The sequence below is a fragment of the Dermacentor silvarum genome, chromosome 9, assembly GCF_013339745.2.
Source record: "Dermacentor silvarum isolate Dsil-2018 chromosome 9, BIME_Dsil_1.4, whole genome shotgun sequence".
Lineage (NCBI taxonomy): Eukaryota > Metazoa > Arthropoda > Arachnida > Ixodida > Ixodidae > Dermacentor > Dermacentor silvarum.
The window spans coordinates 133,884,206-133,905,218 of record NC_051162.1 but is presented as its reverse complement, the minus strand read 5'-3'; the positions used below and the strand labels follow the sequence as shown (position 1 = coordinate 133,905,218).

General features: G+C 45.6%; 1 protein-coding gene and 3 non-coding genes across 4 annotated transcripts; 1 reads left to right on the top strand and 3 right to left on the bottom strand.

Moving 5' to 3' along the window:
* The first annotated feature begins 502 nt into the window (after window positions 1-502).
* LOC119463916 (uncharacterized) lies at window positions 503-9,213 on the top strand. The gene is made up of 4 exons (XM_037724738.2): window positions 503-756; window positions 4,129-4,284; window positions 7,289-7,468; window positions 8,301-9,213. The coding sequence occupies exons 1-4, from the start codon at window positions 505-507 to the stop codon at window positions 8,403-8,405; spliced, it is 693 nt and encodes a 230-aa protein (XP_037580666.2). The 5' UTR covers window positions 503-504; the 3' UTR covers window positions 8,406-9,213.
* A 4,247-nt stretch (window positions 9,214-13,460) lies between these two features.
* Trnat-agu (transfer RNA threonine (anticodon AGU)) lies at window positions 13,461-13,534 on the bottom strand. Its single transcript has one exon. It is a non-coding gene; the product is annotated as a tRNA-Thr (tRNA).
* A 548-nt stretch (window positions 13,535-14,082) lies between these two features.
* Trnat-agu (transfer RNA threonine (anticodon AGU)) lies at window positions 14,083-14,156 on the bottom strand. Its single transcript has one exon. It is a non-coding gene; the product is annotated as a tRNA-Thr (tRNA).
* A 280-nt stretch (window positions 14,157-14,436) lies between these two features.
* Window positions 14,437-14,510, bottom strand: Trnat-agu (transfer RNA threonine (anticodon AGU)). Its single transcript has one exon. It is a non-coding gene; the product is annotated as a tRNA-Thr (tRNA).
* Between the last annotated feature and the right edge of the window lie 6,503 nt (window positions 14,511-21,013).

Below are 21,013 nucleotides of genomic sequence, written 5' to 3'. Positions count from 1 at the left end.
CAATGTCTGTATGGCCCAAAAAAAAACCATCTTTCATTAAGCTCCTTAATCCTAGGGGTAGCGTTAGCCCACGGCCAGGTAGATAATCGAAGTGGGCTAGGGTAGAGACGAGGGGACGTATCCAGAATAAACCTGATGGTCAGGGCTCTTGATACTCAAAAGTAATCCAGAGCCCTCCATTTCGGCGTCTCTCATAGGCCCTACATGTTTAATACTTCAAAATCTATCTATCTATCTATCTATCTATCTATCTATCTATCTATCTATCTATCTATCTATCTATCTATCTATCTATCTATCTATCTATCTATCTATCTATCTATCTATCTATCTATCTATCTATCTATCTATCTATCTATCTATCTATCTATCTATCTATCTATCTATCTATCTATCTATCTATCTATCTATCTATCTATCTATCTATCTATCTATCTATCTATCTATCTATCTATCTATCTATCTGAACCCCTTTCGTCCGACGCACAGAACACCCTGGGCCACATGTCACCGGGTATCTCGGGTTACCTGCACCTGCGCACTCCCTCGCCGAGCTGTCCGGGCACCCCTCCCACAGTGGGCGGAGCGAAGGCCGACCTGCGCCGCCTGATGGGCAGCCTGGACCTGACCTCTCCCGAGCGGCCGATGGCGTCGACGCCCAACCGGCACGACATCTCGCCCGCGCCGCGAACTAGTCCATCGGAGATGATCGAGTGCCCATTTGCCCTGCCGCCCGATGTCGGCAGCGGATTCCTCGTGAGCTATATATATAGACACCTTGCCCCGGAGCTTTCCACTGTGACAACAGCGCCAGAACACATATCCTACAGAGTACAGTAGCTACCTATCCCAGTTTTATTGCGATAGTAATTATATGGACACTCAAGGCGCATTTTTGCTGTCGGCGTCGCCGTGATGTTCCGTATAAAGTCCAAGGGCGATAACACCGTCGCCGCTCGCCGTATGCTGTATGTGAGAGAGGAATCGCGCGAGGGGAGCCGACGATCGCGGCTCAATCTCGCACGCGCAAGGGAGGAAAGCGGAGAGCAAGCGCGCCGTCTTCCGTCGCGCGCAAGAAACCGGGCAGAGGGGAGGTAGGGGCGGCGGCGTTGTACTCCAGCAGCAACTGCGGAGTGCGCGGCCGCGCGTGGTCGCGCGGGGCTTATCTCGAAAGCGATCTGCGTTAGCGGCACAGTCTAGGTGCGTCGAGGTCTCATACCTTTGTGCGTGCTGGGTTCTCGCCGCTCAGCTTGCGTTGAAGCGATAGACAGCAGAATGTCACTTTGCTCGCTGCTGCTTCCGCGCTTCCTCCCGCCAGCCTTTGGATGGCAAGTGTGCACGGTCATCGAGTGTGATGTGTCCATGTTTGCATGTGCGCGCTAACACCATGCTTGTTAATTTAGTTAGTAAGCGAATGTTTGCAAGTTTATACGGCCCATAAAACTACTGTTCCTACTTTGTATAGCTGTCTACTAATTTCCTATCGCAATCGATGCTTCGTATTTCGGGCGAAACTGCTACTTTTAACGCGAAAGCGTTAGAGGCCCCTTGTCGCAGAAAGTCCGGCGTCGCCGTCAGTCTCGGCGTCGGCGTCCGCGGCCAAGAAAGTCATCCCGAACCATCCCGACCACGCAGGCCCTCCGCATGGCGCAGAGACGCTGGTGAACTAATTGAACTTCTCAAAGTAAAATGCGTGAGAAAAATCGTAAAGTACGACTTAACTGCAGCCTACAGGATGATAGCGTCGGATTGTATTTTTAATATGCGAGAAAACATAATTCTGTTACGTGGAAACTCACACACAAATTCCTTTTCCAGCCTTTCTACCATTCATACAGTTGCGTGCCCCGGTCGGTGTTCCTTTCAAAAACACCATCCAGATGGCTCTCGCCTACTCAGCAGCTGGCACGCCGAGGCGAATGTGCAGAAAAAAGAAAGCTGCAGTTGCCGGGAAGCCTCACAAACAGTCAGAGATCTTTGAATGCTATCGCGTTCCACTCTTAAATGCGAAGCTTAATTGGAGCCCCGCACTAGGGGCCCCAACCATCTGCTTCCCCAACTATTTCCTTTTACAATAAACGTTTTAAATCAATGAATCGCACTCCAAGCAGATCACGTGATCTTCAGCACTTGGGGCGTTACCCGCGCACGCGCTATCACACAAGCAAGAAACCGTGGTAAAGATGATGGCACGAGTGCGCTTCGAGTTTCCGTATAATTGCTATCTCAATAAAGATTGAACGATGGACTGTGGCAGTGATAGCTGGTAGAGCTCTGCGTCCTGGAGTTACGCCTGCGCTATGAGAGACAGCATAGCGAAGAACCGTGGATGAGTTTTGAGTCACTAGGATGCTTCAACGTGCACCTAATTCTCAGTAGACAAAATATTTCGCGTGGTCAGCTGAATGCAGCCGCCGCGGCCAGATGTTTCGTGGCTTCTCTATAATTAGCAGAGCTATGCAGCTTCTGAGCCGTAGTCAGCGGGGGGTGGGCGATTATTGCTTGCAGAGAGACCAGTGTTCATTCAAGACAAAAAAAAAAAATTAAAATAATCGAAGAATGTATTAGTTTCGGGCGTTTTCTTAAGATTTTGCCAGTCTTAAAAAGAGGCTTTATAGAGAAATACGTTGAGCTGTATAAGACTAATTACCCTTTCACAACGCAAAAAAGGCCCTATTACCATGATAGGATGCCTGACACGCTGGAAAAGTCGCAACAATGAAAGACTGGTCGGCGCCCTACGCCGCCTTGAGGTTCCCGCACCAGCTCGCCGTGATATCGTGGATTCAGACAGCGCCTGTACAGGCCCAGTTAACTCTTTATCGGTAAACAAAGACAACGCTGCATTCTAAAGGAGCCAAAGACGGAAATTAGAAAGTTTAGCGAACCTTGACTTAGCCACAACGGCCCAAATAGACTTAGCCCCAACGGCACAAATACGAGTAAAGCTTTTGAAGTTCATGACGTCACACTGATGTAACCACGCGGGATTACGGTGCGAAATTAAAGAAATTGAAGTTTGATTTCATCCTCTAGTAATGAATATCTTACCGCGAAATTGACGAAAGTAGAGTTTTCAGGGAATATTTTATCATTCTAAACTGATGTAACGTTTCTCTTTAGCGTCTATTTCGCCCATGCAGGTGTATACGTTCTCATATCAGAATCAGCTGAACACTTCTTCCTGGACCTAAACGGTTTATGCGCAACATGGATGAAGTTTCTTTGTTGATAATTTTTATGGATGACGCCGTTAACATTGTACACATCCTAGGCTGCGCACACACACGTGTTTGTTTTGAACATGCAGGTACGTCAACCTGGGCTTCACCCCATAAAGGCTGTTATTGCAGAGAAGCACGCTTTAAGACACACTTTCTGTTGAGTCGTTTTCGCCTGTAAACGAACAACACCATTGCCTTTTTGTGAGACGCATAAACATAAATTGAGCCATAAAATATGGATTCAATTAGTTTGGCCTTACTCCAAAACGACGGAGGCATCCGCCTTTGAGACCTTGTTGAACGAACCATCGCCTGAATGAACGCACCTTGCCTTGCTCATCAACGTGTCCCACATTAACGAATGTCTGAGTAACGTATAGCGAACGTTGATTTATCCCCGTTCTCCGCGGAGCAAGAAAAAAGATTAGGAAGGAGGGTCCCGGGATAATTTTGAACCATAAACAAATACAAGGGAAGTCTCATGGAGAACTGGCCCTCGTCACTTGATAGGCAAGCGGTAATTCCTATATATAGTCGCTGGGCGCGCGGAGAATTATTGGAGAGCATAGAGTGAACGGCGGGTGGCCAGGGCCGATCATGATGAGGGCGTCACTAACAGCCACTGCGGGCGAGCCAAACATTGCATCGAAAGGTTCGGCAACCACGTAGGGCTTGTTATTACCCGATGTCAACGCGCAGATTGACCCCGATGAAAAGTATGGGAGGCGTCACAGGAGGCCACCGCCTTGCCGAGGCTGGCTGCCTGTCGTCATGCTCCCTCCTAGTCTCCATCCGTGCCGTTCTCTTGGCCGTGTTATTCGTCCATTAAAAAGCATTAGTGCAAATTTTTTGCCTGTAAGTGCGTGTAAAAATAACGCTCGCGGGTGGCGCTGCATCGACGCAGTTGGAACCCCCCGTGGCGGCTTCGTCGAGTCACGCGCCCCTGACGGAGCAGCGCAAGTTCAGGCTGACCCGCACGCGTTCGCTGCCCGACCTGCGCCAGGAGGCGGCCGCACCGGAGTTCCTGCGAAACCGCCTGATACTGCAGACTGACGACACGGTACGCATCATGTCCCTCTTGCTTTATACGCGATACACCACTGCGGAGGAGGTTAAGAGGAAGACATGGAGTTTGATTTAATGCGAACGTCATCATCATCACCAGCCTATTTTATGTCCACTGCAGGACGAAGGCCTCTCCCTGCGATATCCAATTACCCCTGTCTTGCGCCAGCGTATTCCAACTTGCGCCTGCAAATTTCCTAACTTCATCATCCCATCTGGTTTTCTGCCGACCTCGACTGCGCTTCCCTTCTCTTGGTATGCATTCTGTAACCTCCCTCATGACTCCGACAATTAATGCGTACAACAGTTTGTCTATTGGGATTACTGAATGTGCAGGATGGAAAGTACAGTCGAGGGCGGCGGAGAACATCGGCTGCGCTATTAAATTGGGAAACTTAGGGCATAGGATGGTGTCAGCATGGAGCAAGGCGGGGGTAATTGGAGGACGCTGGTATAGAGGCCTTCGTCTTGCAGAGGGCATAAATATGATTCTGATAATTAAAGTGATGATGATGAGGAGGAGGACACCACAAGTGAAATGTATACGTGTCCGTAAATGTTTCGTCTTTGATGTTTACGATAGCTGTGTGGTTATTATACCTCATAGCAATAGCTATAGGTATACGTTGGCACCAAATTGTCCGAGGGCAAGAAGAGGAACATTAAGCTAGCTGCAGTAATAAATTCTAGCGTGCCGCAAAGCTCACTCTTAACGTGAGTGGAGATCTCGGTAAGCCAGAAGGTGCGCACACACCAAAGTCTGGTGGCAACGCCTCCTTCCAGCGGACAAGCACGCAGTGACGTCATGAATTGCGACAGCTTCTACCGTGGTCCAAGTTAAATGTCTATCGGTAAAGGACGGCGCGATGCAGTCTAAAAGAACAAAATACGTAATACAGCAAGTTCCTTGCACCCAAAGCAGCCCAAGTGCGAGAAAATTCATCTAAATCCCCGAAGTCAAAATCACGTATTGGTGCCGGAGTCCGGAGCAAAATGGAAAACAAGCTTGGTTTTATTTTCTGCAGTAATATTTGACCACTTTGCGCCAAATATACAGAAATAAAGCTTTGAAGAAATACTCCCCCGGACTACAAATTGATTTACTGTTTACTTTAGTGTCATTTTAAGAGCAAAGTCGCGCTGAACGCCACTACCCCAGTTTGTTATGACACCAAACTGTGCTCAAACGAGGAGCAAGAGCAAACGTAAAACGTTGCCACTTAACGGTTCGCTTCGCAAGCGCACGGCTGCATTAGTAGCATTTTCAGACGTATACTGAGACCGGAGTAGGACTGAGCTTTCCCGGGCGCCATCTAAGCGCTGACAACATTGATATATGAAAGTAGTAACAGGAAAAAAATTGATTTCCATTTGCCGCAACAAAATTATGGAACAAACTACCGAAAAACGTGAGTTCAACAACAACTTATCACGTATTCAAACACTTCGTGCACATGAGTTTAGTGAGCCTGTGTATTAGTGATCATGTGCATTTTCTTTTGCAGCTAACAACTTATTTATGTTTCTCCATTTGCTTTGTGTGCCTTCTTTTGTAACTCCCTACAGATTTAGAGCTTTATTTCTTATTGTTTTCGTGCTGTTCTTGCACGTACTGCTTAAAATATTTTCTTTATAATTTTATTTGTGTACCTATTCTGTGTAATCGTTTGTAATAACTGCCTAAAGTCAGGTACTCGGGTTGACAGTACTGTAAAAATTAATAATTATTTATTAATTTTTAGTTAATTAATTAATTAAATAAATACATCCGAGAGAAGTTCTATGGCGCCGCCTGCATGTCACTCTTTTTGTAATTAATCATCATAAGTAAAGGTGTAATTTGATGTGATTTTAAGACTAGAAGCGCTTAATTACTATCACTGCTTTTTTTTTTTTTTGGCTGCTCCTGCTTCGAACGCTTTTGAGCGAGTGATGACAGAATAGAAGAGAGTTTCACTGGTCTCGTTCATGTCGATTGGCTATGTTTCAAATTGTGCCTTCAGAAGATGTGTGGGTACTGAAACGAACGCTAACAAATGGAATGAGATGCGAAAATAAAAATACCCTATAAACCTTGCACTCTTTCCATGAGATGCATGTGTTGCCTTTGTACTTAGTGTGACAATGGGTACTGTTGACACGGTTTATTATATGGTACAATTACGTTTTCTGTGATTACGTTTTCGTTGCGGCTTTATTAACATTCGGGTGGAACATGTCAGGTAAAGATGTATGTGTAGCCCATTTGAGGGGAGGGGACTTCCTGAAGCATAGTTGGAAGTCTGCGCCCGTCCTGGGCATGTCTGCCGTCTTCGTCCGTGTTTTTTGTTCGCTGCATTGTCAAATTTATAGAATGACGGAACTAGCCCAAATCAGTGATTTTATTTATTTATTTATTTATTTATTTATTTATTTATTTATTTATTTATTTATTTATTTATTTATTTATTTATTTATTTATTTATTTATTTATTTATTTATTTATTTATTTATTTATTTATTTATTTTGCTCACAGGACTTCATATTAATATTTACGAATAGTGATTATTCGATTAGAAGACCGAAACGATCGAGTATGGCAATATTTGATTCATTATTAGAAAGTTCTGATTATTCGCACGCCCCTAGAAATTACATAGGTTTTAGGAAAAAATGGAGAGAGAAAAAGAAACATAATTGCATCGGAATACATACAATATCAAGGTATACTATATACTCTGCCTCATTAGTTTCACGCGGCACCCTGGAAGCCACAGGTGCTCCGACCATTCAAAAGGGCAAACACATCTAGGGGTGTTGGCCTGCGCTTTGTCATCCAGCGCTTTGCTACCTGCGAAAGCATGTGCGTTTGCCGTTGGCAGGCCTCGCAGCTTTGTATCTGCTGCACGCAACTACTGAGGCAGATAATGTGAGGAAGTGCTTCATGGAAGTGATCCGCTGTTAGCATAAACACACAGCAGAATAAACAACGCAGGTGCATGGATGCGTGTCCCCGCAGGTGTACCTGCCATTCATCCTGCGCAAAGAGTACGTGATCCGCACCAAGCTGCGCGTCTCATTCAGCCTGCTCAAGCCGCCCGTGATCAAGCGGTCGCACAGCGAGGGACACGTGACCGAGGTCACTTTCCTGCAGCAGGCCTACTGCGGCTACTGGGACGAGACAGACACCGAGATGGAGGTATAGTATGTATATGCACGTATCTCTCGCTCGCAGCAGCGTATCTCTCGCTCTCTGCTCTATAGCGCCAGTACCCCTACTAATTACCCGCGGTCAGAGACCCAGGACGATGGCTCAGTGGCGTTCTACTGCAGAGCGAGAAGACGCGGGTTCGATTCCCTGACGCGGCGGTCAAGTTCTGATGGGGGCGGAATGCAAGAAACGCTCATGTCACTCAGATTTAGGCGCACGTCAAACAACGTCATCTGATAAAAATAATTTGGAGTCCTTCGATGCGGCGTCTTTCATAGCCTAAGTGTTTCTTTCGAACTTAAAATTGATAATTCAGTCAACTGTAGCTATAGTGTTTCATGGTTAGAATACTACCGTAAAATGTGTCGCTGCATTGATTAAACCAGTAGGGGAATAATCGGTCCGCAGTGCATAGATGTTGCTACGATTTGGCGTGATTTCTCCAAAACTCGCGCAGTAGTACACAAGCGTGTTTGCATTTCGTTCCCATTAGAATACATGGTCACTACGGCATCCGGAAATAAATCTCATGCACCGTCGCACAGTGGCAATGGCGACGGTGAAAACCTCGAGCACCAAGGCTACGACTCCGCAATTTGGCATCAAGAGTACACATCGCAGTTTCGTAACCTGCATCTATTGGAGCTTATTAGGCGAATAAATGTCATTTATCAGTTTACAGCATTTACTTGTTTTTTTTTTAAAGCGTCCTGGCTTATAGCAATTCCTTTATGGTAGATCCCGATTACACGCGCGCTTGTGGGACCCTTGACTTGACGTGACGACCGTGATAGCCCACCTTAGTGTGACGTATACGCAGGAATCGGACTGGCGGGTAGACGAAGGGTGCAACTTCTTCGACCTGTGCTACTTCCGCTGCAAGTGCTGCAAAAAGCACGCTGGTCCAATGGCGGCCGCACGATGAATGGACGCTGTGGTGGTCGGCAGCTGACAATTACCCCACACCACGAGATTTTTCTGCGGAAGTCAGCACTTGATTTTTTTACCGCTCAATATCTTCACAGAAAAAAGCAAAAAAAAAAAAACAGCAAGTCGTTGTAATTACTATATATTTGCAATACAGTTTCAAAGAGCCGATTAATTATTTTTCTAACAGTGCATTATTCACACTATCGCTCGAGTCGCAAATGAAGGCTGTGATTTTGGCTAGCGTGGTCTTTCAATCTTTATATCTAATATGCTTGTAATTCGTTCGTGTAATACGAAGAAGCACCTCTAAAGGAACTTTCTGTTTCCCGGAGATGCTTCTTGGTGATTGACTCCTTCATTTTATTGGCTCTGAAATATACGTTATTTCATACCGAAAGAAGTGCAGACAGAACACAATTTTACGCTTTCATGGAAATTAATGATTACCTTTTGCAAGCAGGGCGAAAGTTAGCGTTCGTTATCCTATGCTGCTTACTCCTTTATGTATGGTCTCTCCCGATATTGTTTGTTCGTTCTTGTTGAAAATGTTTACTTGAGCTTTCTAGATGTTGTGCACGTGAGAGGACGAAGGTAAAGTTCATATAGACATTGCACACTTTAAGTAGTAAATGTATGTGTAACACATCTAGAAAGCTCCAGTAAATGCTTTCTACAAACAAGACTGACACTATAGGTTTGCACTAGCTCTGATGTTGCCTTTGCATAAAATATTGCGCCAAAATTATACAGCAGTGGAATAGAAGACACCTACAGTGTATTTAACGTACTACATTAAAGCCACAATAAACAGCACGTTTGTGTGAATAAAACATGAGCTCTCTCTCTTTCTATTTTGTCTAAGTTTCCGCTTGAAAATGCTCCTCCGGCTATAATCCGAACCCTCCTGCTGGTAACATTCTTGTTCCGTTAGCGTCTGTTGCGTTGGTCTCTGCCGCTATGCGCCCTAGCAGTTGATGAAAACCAACCCCAAAGCCCACACAACGCCCCGTAAGTACACTTCCCCACATGTCTAAGGTATCTCCTAATACACTGGCGCTGGTTACTCTTGGCATCAACTACCCAATATAAGCAACAGCTATACTTAAAAATTGGAGGACGCTTAAGCTTCGCCTTTAAGAGTGGAACGCGATAGCGTTATCAGGCTCCGTTCGCATCACATTTTTCTTATAAGTAGGCTTCACTGCAAGACACAACATGGGAAAGCCAGCTTACAAAGATCAAGCTTACACTGACCCCTTAAAGTACAAATGCATTGCTGGGAAGACATTTTTACGGGAGCAATTTAAGCCGTCTTATATCAAAATGTGAAGGCCCTAGGACCCTTCTTTATTATTTTATTATTTGTTTGCTGTTGCCCCTAGGCGAGCGCGTGTCCAAAATTTAGAAAGGCTCGGTTTTCAACATTCCCCTCAATGTTGCCTAGAACGAAAGGTCAGCGAAACACCATCAGAATTGGAGAACGCTTAAGCTTCGCCTTTAAGAGTGGAACGCGATAGCATTCAAATTTCTCTGGCTGATTATCAGGCTTTTTACTCAAATTACTCAAATTCAATCCGACGCTATCACGCCTGTAGGTTGTGGTTAAGTCGTACTTTACTATTTTAATGACGAATTTTACTTTGAGAAATTCAATTTTTGTTCACTAACGCCTTGCGCCACGTGGAGGGCCTATGTGGTCGGGGTGGTTCGCGATGATGTGGTTCGGCATGGTTACTTCCGCCAGACGCCGATGTGCTTGCGTTGTAGTGCACGTTAAAGAACCCCAGGTGGTCAAAATTAACCCGGAGCCCTCCACTACGGCGTGCCTCATAATCAGATCTGGTTTTGGCACATAAAGCCCCAGAAAGAAGAAGAAGCCGATGCTTAACGCCGACGCCAACGCCGGATTTTCTGCGACACGAGGCCCTTAACGCCATCGCGTTAACACATCCACCGCCAAGCGCGCGAGCAACAGGGAAAAGCCAGCTTTAAAGAGCATTTGATGCATGTAAGTGGACTTACATACGGTATATGCCAAGTGGTGCAACAGCAGGAGCCGGCGAAGTTGGAGAGTGATTGACTTCGCAAGTCGTAAATATTTTTATTGCGATAGCAATTATATGGACACTTCAACCGGATTTCTGCCGTCGGCGTCGCCGTCGCCGTGAGGTTCCGTATAGCTAAAATCTTCACCGCGCGCCGTATGCCCGAGCGGAAGCATGCGAGGAGGCGCGCTATCACGGAGAACGAACGCACTCAATCTCCCACGCGCAAGCAACGAAGCGGGAAGCCAGCGCCGGAAGGAGCGGGGGGGGGGGGGGGGGGCACTTCTACTCTGCCAAGAACCGCGCTCGACCGCACCGTCTCTTATCCCTCCCACGCGCAAGCAAGGAAGCGGGAAGCCAGCGCCGGAGGGGGGGGGGGGGGGCGCACTTCTACTCTGCCAACAACCGCGCTCGTCGCTCGCCGCACCGTCTCTTATCTCCACACGGCTCTGACCTTTATGCACTTTGCATTCGCCGCTCAGTTTCTGTTGAAGCGATAGACCGCACGTACCTTCGCCCGCTGCAGCGTATGGGCTTGTTGCCAGCGTTTTGACAGTCGTTGTCTGCAGTCATTCAGTGTGATCTATTCATGTTTGTTTGTGCGCGCTCACACCACGCTTGTTCATTCGGTTAGTAATAGTCGGGCCACATTTTCCAACGCACGCTACACATGTAATGCTGCCCGGATCGGCAGTGCAGCGCTACAGCGCACGCGCGCTGCCCACGGGAAGCGCTTCTCATCAACACCACCGTTTCACACGCGCCTTCTCGTGGTCATCGAGTCTCTCTTCATGTCGGTCTACTTACGCCGCAGCACACCTGCTTACTTCATCAGCTCATGTTTACTACAATTCATATTGCTACCAAAGCCGCTCACCTTCGTATGACATTGCTGTGTTGCTATCGCATTCATTGCTTCGCCCTTAGGGCGAAACTGTGACATATTTTTAGGGCATTCTGCAATCCGCCCTCGCGTTATATTCGTGGTAATGATGCGTTTGTATAAATATGGTGCCACATTTATACCTGTGAAGTGACATATTGGTAACCTGTATAAAGCAGATTTTCCTGCGAATAGTGTCGCACACCATAGAAGCTGATGCTGGAAGGAAGCGTTTCTGAACGCAGCATAGGAGGGCATTCCTGTGCCCCGCAGATTTACAACAGCGAAGCTTGCATTTCACATGTTATGCTTACGTCAAATATGACCTGCGCATAGTTTCTGCTTTCGTAAAGCTGTCTGCGCATATGTTCTGCTTACGCAGAGCATGTTTACGTAGATCATGCTCTGCGTATACGTTTCGCTTACATAGAACATATAGTTCTACATTTTTGCTTACGCATAGAGAATGTTCTGACTATGTGTTCTGTTTAAGTAGAACATGTTCTGCGTACGTGATCTGCTTACGTAGAACACACACAGTTCTATTGTGAGGTGCCTCCGAGTCAGCCTCGCCCTCACACTATATGTTGTGATTACGTAGAGAATGCTCTCCATATATTTCTGTCTATGTAGAACCTGTTCTGCGTATATGTTCTGCTTATATAGGGCATAAAGAAAAGTGCCTTCCACCAGAACAAATAATGACCGTCAAGACATGAGCATGTCACATCCTCATGTTTCGTCACATTTCGACACACCTGGCTTTCAAAAAAAAAAAAAGTTATTGATGCAGAAGAACGTTGCCTCTCATCCATTTCTATCTTTCTCAGTAATCAGAGTGTATAAACGTATATGTACATAAAGCGTATTTTCATCTTTAGTGTGTTAGTTCCGATGTAATCCCGTTTTGTACTGGATATAATGTATTAGTTCATTCTATCGCATTTGAAGGCAGATGTGTGCGTTATCCTCAACTGTACGGGATTTAAACCGCATTACAGGGAGAGTAAGCACCTTCGCCAGTCTTTAATCACTTGATCCCCCTTCTGTAAGAAATTAAACCTCAATAAACTTTTTAGCTTCCCGTTTACTTTTATTACCATGTTATGTACTTGGGCATTGCCTACGAGATCCGCAATACTATCACGCAGCATTCTTCAAGGCGACGAGGTCACGTCCCGATTTCCGCCAGCCATCGATGTGAGGCGCAAGCTGTCCGTGTAGCGGCTGTCGCCCTTGTTTTTCGCTTCTGTTCGGAGTCACTATGAGCGAGTCGGAGCGCTTGTTTACATAACTCGCTAACCTAACGACACGTATTTGCGATTCAAGGAAGCTAGGATAGCCGAGTTCGCCCTTTGCTCTTAATCCAGGTGTGCTGCGGAAGTGAACAGTGGCGCGAGGTACCGAGTCCAGTGCTGTGATCGAGAGTGAAAAGCTCAGCTGCTTGGTTTTGGTTGATACATTGTTCTAGAAGAAAAAGACACGGAAAAGGAACAAGTTACTACTGACACCTGCAGACAGGCTTGCACTGCGCTCGTCCGTCTCTCTTTGCGTTAGAACAGTAATCGGGTATCAAGACGCTGCGACAACGGTAATGACAGCTGCAAGAGAGCCGGGGCCAAAACAAATGTCTCAGCAAGTGTAGTTTAGGGCGCACAAAAAGTAACCTCGCAGTAGTATTCCTTTTTTTTCTTTGTTCTTTTTTTTTTTAATGCTAGAAACGAGCCTTTGAAATGACATTGTATACATGAAGCCCTCGGCTTTTACGTTTTTGTTCCTGCGCTAGATGATATGACGAGGCTTGGAATAAAAGTTCGCTCGTGTGTCGAGAACGAAGTAAAAGCTGTACTTCCGTTTCATTTCTTTCTCTCTTCTCTCTCTCTCTCTCTCTTTTTTTTTTTTTTTTCGTTTGAAATTGAACGTGAACATATTTTGAATCCAGGTGCCCGACTTAGGAGGGAGCACAAGATCGGTAACGCCGTGCCCTGTTTCTTGCAAATACATCTAAAACACAGGTAAAACGAGTAAAAAGAAATGTGGCTAAAATAAAACTGAATATGCCGCGTGCATGAAAACAGAGCACGCTTTGAGAAATAGCGATATGACCATGACCACGTGCAAAAGGCACCGGTGGGATTCGAACCCACGATCTCCTGTTTACTAGACAGGCGCTTTAACCAACTAAGCCACGGCGCCGTTGTATGTAACGGAATACCCGCTTAAAGCGCACGCCCACACCTGACGAGTGTTTGAACGAAATATTCAATGTCTTAACGGTGTAGCAAGAAACGACAGCGCGATGAAGCTTGAACTTTTCTCACAAACAACAAAGTTAAGGCACCAATTGCACTTCGGACAACGCTATAGTGAAACTTGCCATGTGTTTCATAATAATTCCACATCTTCTGCGCAATATTCGCACACGGAGATGACGTGAAATCGATACGGTATTCTATTCGATTTCAAGAACAATTAGGAAAGCAAAAAAAGCTTATTTGTTCATTTTTAATTTAATTTATTCAATTAGTACGAGTGCTGAACATATAGCGCAAAATTGAGGTTAGGCTTCATAAAGAACAAATTGCACCCTGCAGGACACTCTGAACTGTATTGTGGGCAAAAATGTTTCACGTTATGCCATAATCATTCAGCACAAAAAATATTTGCTCAAAGAGAAAGACATTGCCCGGCGCACAACGCTTGAAGATACCGTTCTCTTTGCGACGTTGTGCATGCAAAAAAAAAGGCACCGGTGGGATTCGAACCCACGATCTCCTGTTTACTAGACAGGCGCTTTAACCAACTAAGCCACGGCGCCGATGCGCGGCAGAGAATATCCGCTTAAATCGCACGCTATAGGCCTAGGCGTGAGGAGTTCTTGAACTTCATGAAATTTAATAAAGTTCGAAAGTGTGACACATGAGACACCTAAAAAGACAAATTGCTCGAGATCCAAATGGAAACAGGACAGCGGTGGCGGAAATCTGCCTTGTAGTATATTTTTCCCTCACTTCTAGCACACACTACAGTATTCGATAGGGATACAAAAAATAGGACACTATCAGAGGCAACACTTTTGCCTTGTACGCACATGCAAAAGGCACCGATGGGATTCGAATCCACGATCTCCTGTTTACTAGACACGCGCTTTAACCAACTAAGCCACGGCGCCGACGCATGCCTCAATATATCAGCTTAAAGCACACGTTCTGCACGTTATACATGTGTGACGTTTGATGAGCATTTGAACCATGGAGAAGGGACATGAACTTGGTTTGAACGACCTACAGGTGACGATTTTTCCTATCATCCATCTCGTCGAGGAGGAGCAGCCCATCTAGCGATAAGGGCGGCTTGCGAGCTAAATACTAGGATCAGGGGGACGGGAGGGGGGGGGGGGGGGGGATCGTTGTTCAGTTCGAGCTTTTCTTTCTTTTTTTTTTTTCTTTTTTTCATAATGCTGCCATTCGTCATAGGATGACTTCTCATGTTCGATATACCCAAGCCGCGACAACCATGGCATCATGCCCTATCGTAAACACCGGACTGATGTGCCTAGTTTTTTGCCAAACATACGTATCAATTAAGAATTAAATTCTCGGCTTTTACGATCCACAACTACGATCTGAATATGAAGCAGCCCGTAGTGGGGTACTCTGTATTAATCTTGACAACCTGGGGTTCTATGCGCTTAAATATTAGTACACGAACAGTGGTACAGGAGATGATCAACGGTCGGCCTATTCAAAGGTCCTGGGAGCCTGGCCTCACAGGTAATCAGCCCAGGCACGAGCTATTCTGCAGTACATCCGGCTTTAGACACGTGGCACCTTGCTTAGTGCGTGCGAATAAGCTAGACTCGTGTGTTCTCTCTCTCTTTCTTTCCCTCCACACGTGTAGAGTGGCAGACTGAACACAGTAACCAACCTGCCTTCCCTCTCCCCCTCACTCTAAGCATCTTGAAACTTTGGGCAACAGCGCTAACAGACGACCACAAGAAGGGAGACACGTACACACAAGCGCTGTTGCCCAAAGCTTCAAGATGTTTTGTGGTCGTCTGTTTGCGCTGTTGCCCAAAGTTTCAAGATGTAAGAACTCGCCCAAAAAGAAGTATTGATGAAGCTCTCTAAGCACACGAGCATTCTCGCAGTTCGCCTTCATCGAAATGCGGCCGCCGCAGATGGGATCGAACCCGAAACCTCGAGATCAGCAGCATAACGCCATATAACCACAAAGCTACCGCGGCGGGTCATCGGTTCACAAATCGAGGCTCTGCTTCAATGACGTCCTAATAGTTTGGTTACGGACGGAATTTAACGTTTCAGAACAAGAGAGGGATTATGAAAGACGCTGCAGATGACGGCTCCGGTTTAATTTTGGTTACGGGGTCTTCATTACCATGCAGCCAAAGTTCGGCACATGTTCTTACATGCACTTACTTCGGTCCACAAACAACAGTCCTGTTCTTGAACTATACCTCGGTTGCGTGAAAGTGACGCGGTGCTTGTGCATGACGACAGCGCATATACGATAGTATGGCAGTAGGACAGAGTTGTGTCCGTGAAGCCAGGAAAGGAGGATTTTGCTCGCGTTTGTATCACTCCGTCTAGATTTTGGAGAGGCGATCAAACGACCCGTTCCGAAGATTCTCGAAGCCAGCTACCAAGAAGCAGCTGCCGAGTGAAACCCCTTGCGCCATTTGGGAAAATGGATGATTGTCGACAACGGATGATAGAAGGAACACGACCTGTAGGGCGAGAAAATGGAGTGCTTGGTCTAATGCTGGTGTCTTTATTGCGCGACACTTATGAGCAGACACCAATGAGCCACCTCGCCATGTGAATAATAAAAAATGAGCGCAAATCAACTCGATCTATACTGCTGCAGTTTCAAAGCAGTGATCATTTTGATTTGAAAGGTTCCACAACTTCCAGCGACATTCGAGAACAATAAAACCAATCGCCAAATAAAATTCCGTATTTCAAACTCGATTAGTCTATGTCAGGATTTGTAAATGACACAGTTGAAATTACCGCAGTAAGAAGTATAACTAGCACAGTGATGTTAACGGAAATAATGCAGAAAAAGTTGCAAAATTAATTATTAACAGTCGCTTTGAATCAACCGGCTTTATATCGACGAACTAGTGATTACCGGAAGAAGAATTTTCAATAGCCGATAGTTTGAGCAAAGGAGTTGTACTTGAAAGCACGTGCGTAAAATCGCGCGAGGGAAAGCCTGCATAAATCACACAACGCTCAGCTTAGCTTACGTCAAGTGGCCAAGGTTATGGGCGACACGACTAGAAGATTTAATCGCGGCGTGCGTAAAGTTTAGTTGTTTTTAACAACCTCTGCCGCAGCCCACGGCGTTTCCGACGCGGGACGTAAAATCGGGCTAACTCAATCTCATCGCCCGCTTCCGGAGCAAAATGAGCTTTAAGAAATAAGAAACCTACGTGAAAAAATAAAAAGAAAGAACACGAGGACGGAGACGAAGAACGTGTCAGGACAAAGGTTGGCCTTACAGCTCTTGGTTTACTCGAAGGCTACTTTGACGATGTGTTTCTCATGGGAAAGGAAGGACAACTCTGGAAGCATTCTTGATTGCGTCACACTGTCCCAGACAGCGAGCTGTGTGTTATGCTCGCGTATTTGCGTTTTGTCAAACGCGCCGACACGCGAGAGATACGCCGTGTTTGCCTGACTCTTGTGCACATGCGTGAGTGCCGAGAGAAAAATCTGCGTCATGCTCACCCATAAGGATGGTAAGTTCCCGGAGAAATGCACGAACTTTGAATGAACCAGATAGGAGGAATACGTACTCCTTGGCAAGTTGTTCCATGATTTGAACTTAACTCTTTTTTTACCGCCAGCAATGCGTTTTTTTTTTCGGTGCAATATTTTGTTTTCAAGATGTAGTACAGTCGCAACGTATACTGCGATACGTAAAATTAAATCCTGATTACTGGTGTTTTGAATATAATAATTGCTCAGACAATTATTGAGAATTCTTATGTGAAACTGCGAAGGAGCACCTCAAGGAACACGAATGAAAGTAATACAGAAGGGTTATTTCGGGCTGTGTTATGGTCTATGTTATTTGTGTTATGGCTATGTTATTTGTGTTATGGGCTATGTTATTTCGCGCTGCCTAATTCAAGAATGAAATTAATAATTCGTTACTTTAATACAACTACTGAAAGTAAAAAAAAAGATCTGAAATTAAAAAAAAAATGTTTACCATGGTTCCTAATTCCCAACTTTTGTAAGTCAGATCACGCAAAACATTTATGAAGATTAGTTGGCTTCAATGCGAGCCTTGATGCCCATGCAATGCGGGCAAGCCGTAGCTTTGCAAATGTAAAGAAAAATGTGTAATTTCCTATTGTACAGGGGGCGTTTGTTTTTACTCATTGCAGCAGACACCTGGTTTGTTTCTTACTGCATTCTTTAGGCTTGCGAAGCAATGGTTGTCAGGTCAGGGAGCATGCAAAAGCTTCCTCATACATGATAATTGCGTTCGATCAGCTTTTCTTTGCAAGCAAGGTGGTCTCGCGTGCGTTGAGCTGACGCTGGAGCCTCCGGGTGCTTTGTTCAATTCCTGCACCATGCTGTACGGTAATGTCGAGTGTCGCACAATATTGTACAGTAATGAATAAAGGCACTTGCACAGCCGGTGTTCAAAATGTAAGAGATCAGACAGCCATACAGGTGTATAGCCAAGCTCCGGTCAAAGGTCGGTCTGAAATCGACTGCGTGCTCTTGTGTGAGTGAAAACTCCACACGACGAAATAGTTCGTTCATAACCTGCCGACGCATTAAAGTCAGGTTAACAGAGCGAGGCCACCAGAGAGAGAACAGAGCAGCGTTCTGTTCTCTCCCCTCTAGTGGCCTTGCGCTGTTATCCTGACATTAAAGCATGTTTTACCAACAAGCCCAATCTTACACGCTTCTGTCGACGCGCGCATAGATAAAAGCAACCCACGGTGGGGAAAATAAAGTGGTACTTGATATTAGTCGAACACAATTATTATTCATGATCATATACCGTTGTTTGAGACATCGTCAAATCACCTCTACGTCGGATCGGAAAATTGACAACCCGAGAGAAGCTTCTGTGTCTTCCCTGCTGCAGTCATTTAAAAATTAGGTTGCCGAGTCGACCCAAGCGCAAATTTCTCGCCTTTTTATTGAACAAGTGCTAGGAGCACTCGAGCCTAGTTTCGACGATACCTCTAGTCCAAGTTTTATTTTTAATGACTCTCCAGTGTTCCAGAAATTCTAAAATCTGACAAGTAGTTACAGTTAAATCATCTCAGATGGTGCTTGATGCTGCAAGCAGAAGAATTCCAGCGGAAATGTTTAACAACACGTATAAAAATTGTCGATTAAAGTGATCGATTTCTATAGGCGTGGCAACAAAAAAAGTTAAGAATACCGCAAAAAAGACGTGTGCAAGAAAAAGAAGGAGGTGAAGTATTTTTAAATTGTCAGGTATACTTCTAAAATAGTTATTTGGAAAATTAACCCTTCTCGTCCATGTCTTTCTTGCTCAATTTCTCAGCTTTAAGTCAGATGTGGTCTGGCGCTTGAGTCGCGTGATAGATTGCGTCTGCGTTGTGTTGTACTCGGTGATGTCGGTGTTTATCTCGCCTGTTTCTCTACATCATGAATTTTGGCTTGTGATTTTCTTCAAATAATCTAACAGTTGTTGTTCCATCGTTTGTCCTGTCGCCTTTTGCGTCTCCGTCCTCATCTTTTTTAAAGCTCGACTCTTAGTCCTAATGACGTTGAGCAGCAAGACGAAACCGGTTAAGACAAATTTCCGAATATGCCGGAAAAAAACAAAACATGCAAGTGCTTCGTTGGTCACATAGAAGACCCATAAAAACACCTAATGTGAACGGTTCATTCGGTTAAGCCAAACTTCCGTAACGAAAGCTTGCTATCGGGCTCAGCGAGATACCACCTTTCGCTCCGGCAAAAGCAGATGCTGTTATAGTGTGAACCTAAACTATACGCCAGTGTCGACGATGATGTGACAACATGCAGGGCCGACACCATGTAAACATTAATCGAGGAAGTCCTCGAGATGCCCTTGATTCTCGGGACAAGGAGACACAAGAACAAGTGCTCGCGCATCATCAATTATGCCCCGCATCCTTCTGCACATTTTTTTTTTTTCAGCAAGAGGACGCGAGAGAATTTCACGAGAAACCTAAGTCAAATATCGGTCTCGATATAGCACACAGATTTTCAAAGCGGAAGCAAGCAGTGTAATTACTGAGTGGTCCAAGAAAAGTATATAAATCAATGCTTTGAATCATGCAAGTGCAATAAATGTATCGTTTTTTACACGTATCTTCTGATCTTAGTGCTATAGGGTTCACAAAGAATAGCGAACTTATTTTCTCTGCTGACCACTGTCAGGACGAACTTCTGATAAGAGGAAAACATTTTTTGTTCCCTTCAAGTACGTCTTTACGGGAGTGTTGGGGCTGCTAAGCATGAGGTCGCTGGATCAAACCTCGGCCACGGCGGCCGCATTTCGATGGGGGCGAAACGCGAAAACACCCGTGTACTTAGATTTAGGTGCGCGTTAAAGAACCCCAGGTGGTCTACATTTTTCCGGAGTCCCCCACTATGGCGTGCGTCTTAATCATATCGTGGTTATGGCACGTAAAACCCCACAGCTTTAGCCTCTACGTGAGTTTACTGTGTATCCCAAGTACCACTCTAAAGCTGCTAGGCATGCGTTGTCCACTGTATTGTCAACGTAGCCCAACGTTGAGCTTACATCGCGCTGTCCCGCGCGTCCACTCAACCAAATGGGCTTCTTTGGAGCATTCACTGCATCGGTTCAGCTCGTTGCCACATCGACCACACTCATACGCGCACGATATTTTTCGAGGACGGGAGTTGCGGCAAGTGCTTCCCGAGCGCGCGGGCGTCAGACGCAAACGCGAGGCGGCAGCTCCCGGTGTACAAGGCCCCGATGACGTCAACGCGAGCCACGGCGATAGCGTCTATCGCGAACAGTGCCGGAGGACAACCGTCAGCGGCAGTGAAGCAAGTGGCCCGACTGCCGTCAGCGGCTGCGCCGTGGTCGCCATGTAGGAGTAAAGCTGCATGGCCCGGAGCCAACTCCGATTTATTCTTAACAAGCAATTTTCGCAAGCAGCCGATTTGTACCAATACACGTGACACGCTGCAGTGTTCTCATTAGATACCTATAGCCGACTTGAACGAACTTGCTTTGATTATTCGCATTTCGATGGGGGCGAAATGCGAAAACACCCGTGTACTTAGATTTAGGTGCACGTTAAAGAACCCCAGGTGGTCTAAATTTCCGGAGTCCCCCACTACGGCGTGCCTCATAATCAGATCGTGGTTTTGGCACGTAAAATCCCATACCTTGAACGAACTTGCCTTTTGCTTTATCAGATGAAAAAAAGTTCTGTCCGCCGTTGTGAAGTCGAATTTTAAGACCTCATACGTAGGTCTTAGAAATATGCCGAAGAAGGAAAAAATTTGAAAATAAATTGAAACTACTTAAAAAAATTTATGTATATGTAGGAGAGATCGGGATCATAGGTGATGCCCGCTACTCCTTCTCGCTTAGACAAGCAGTAAATAGCAAAGTAGACCAGGGCAAGCACAAGTAAACGAGATA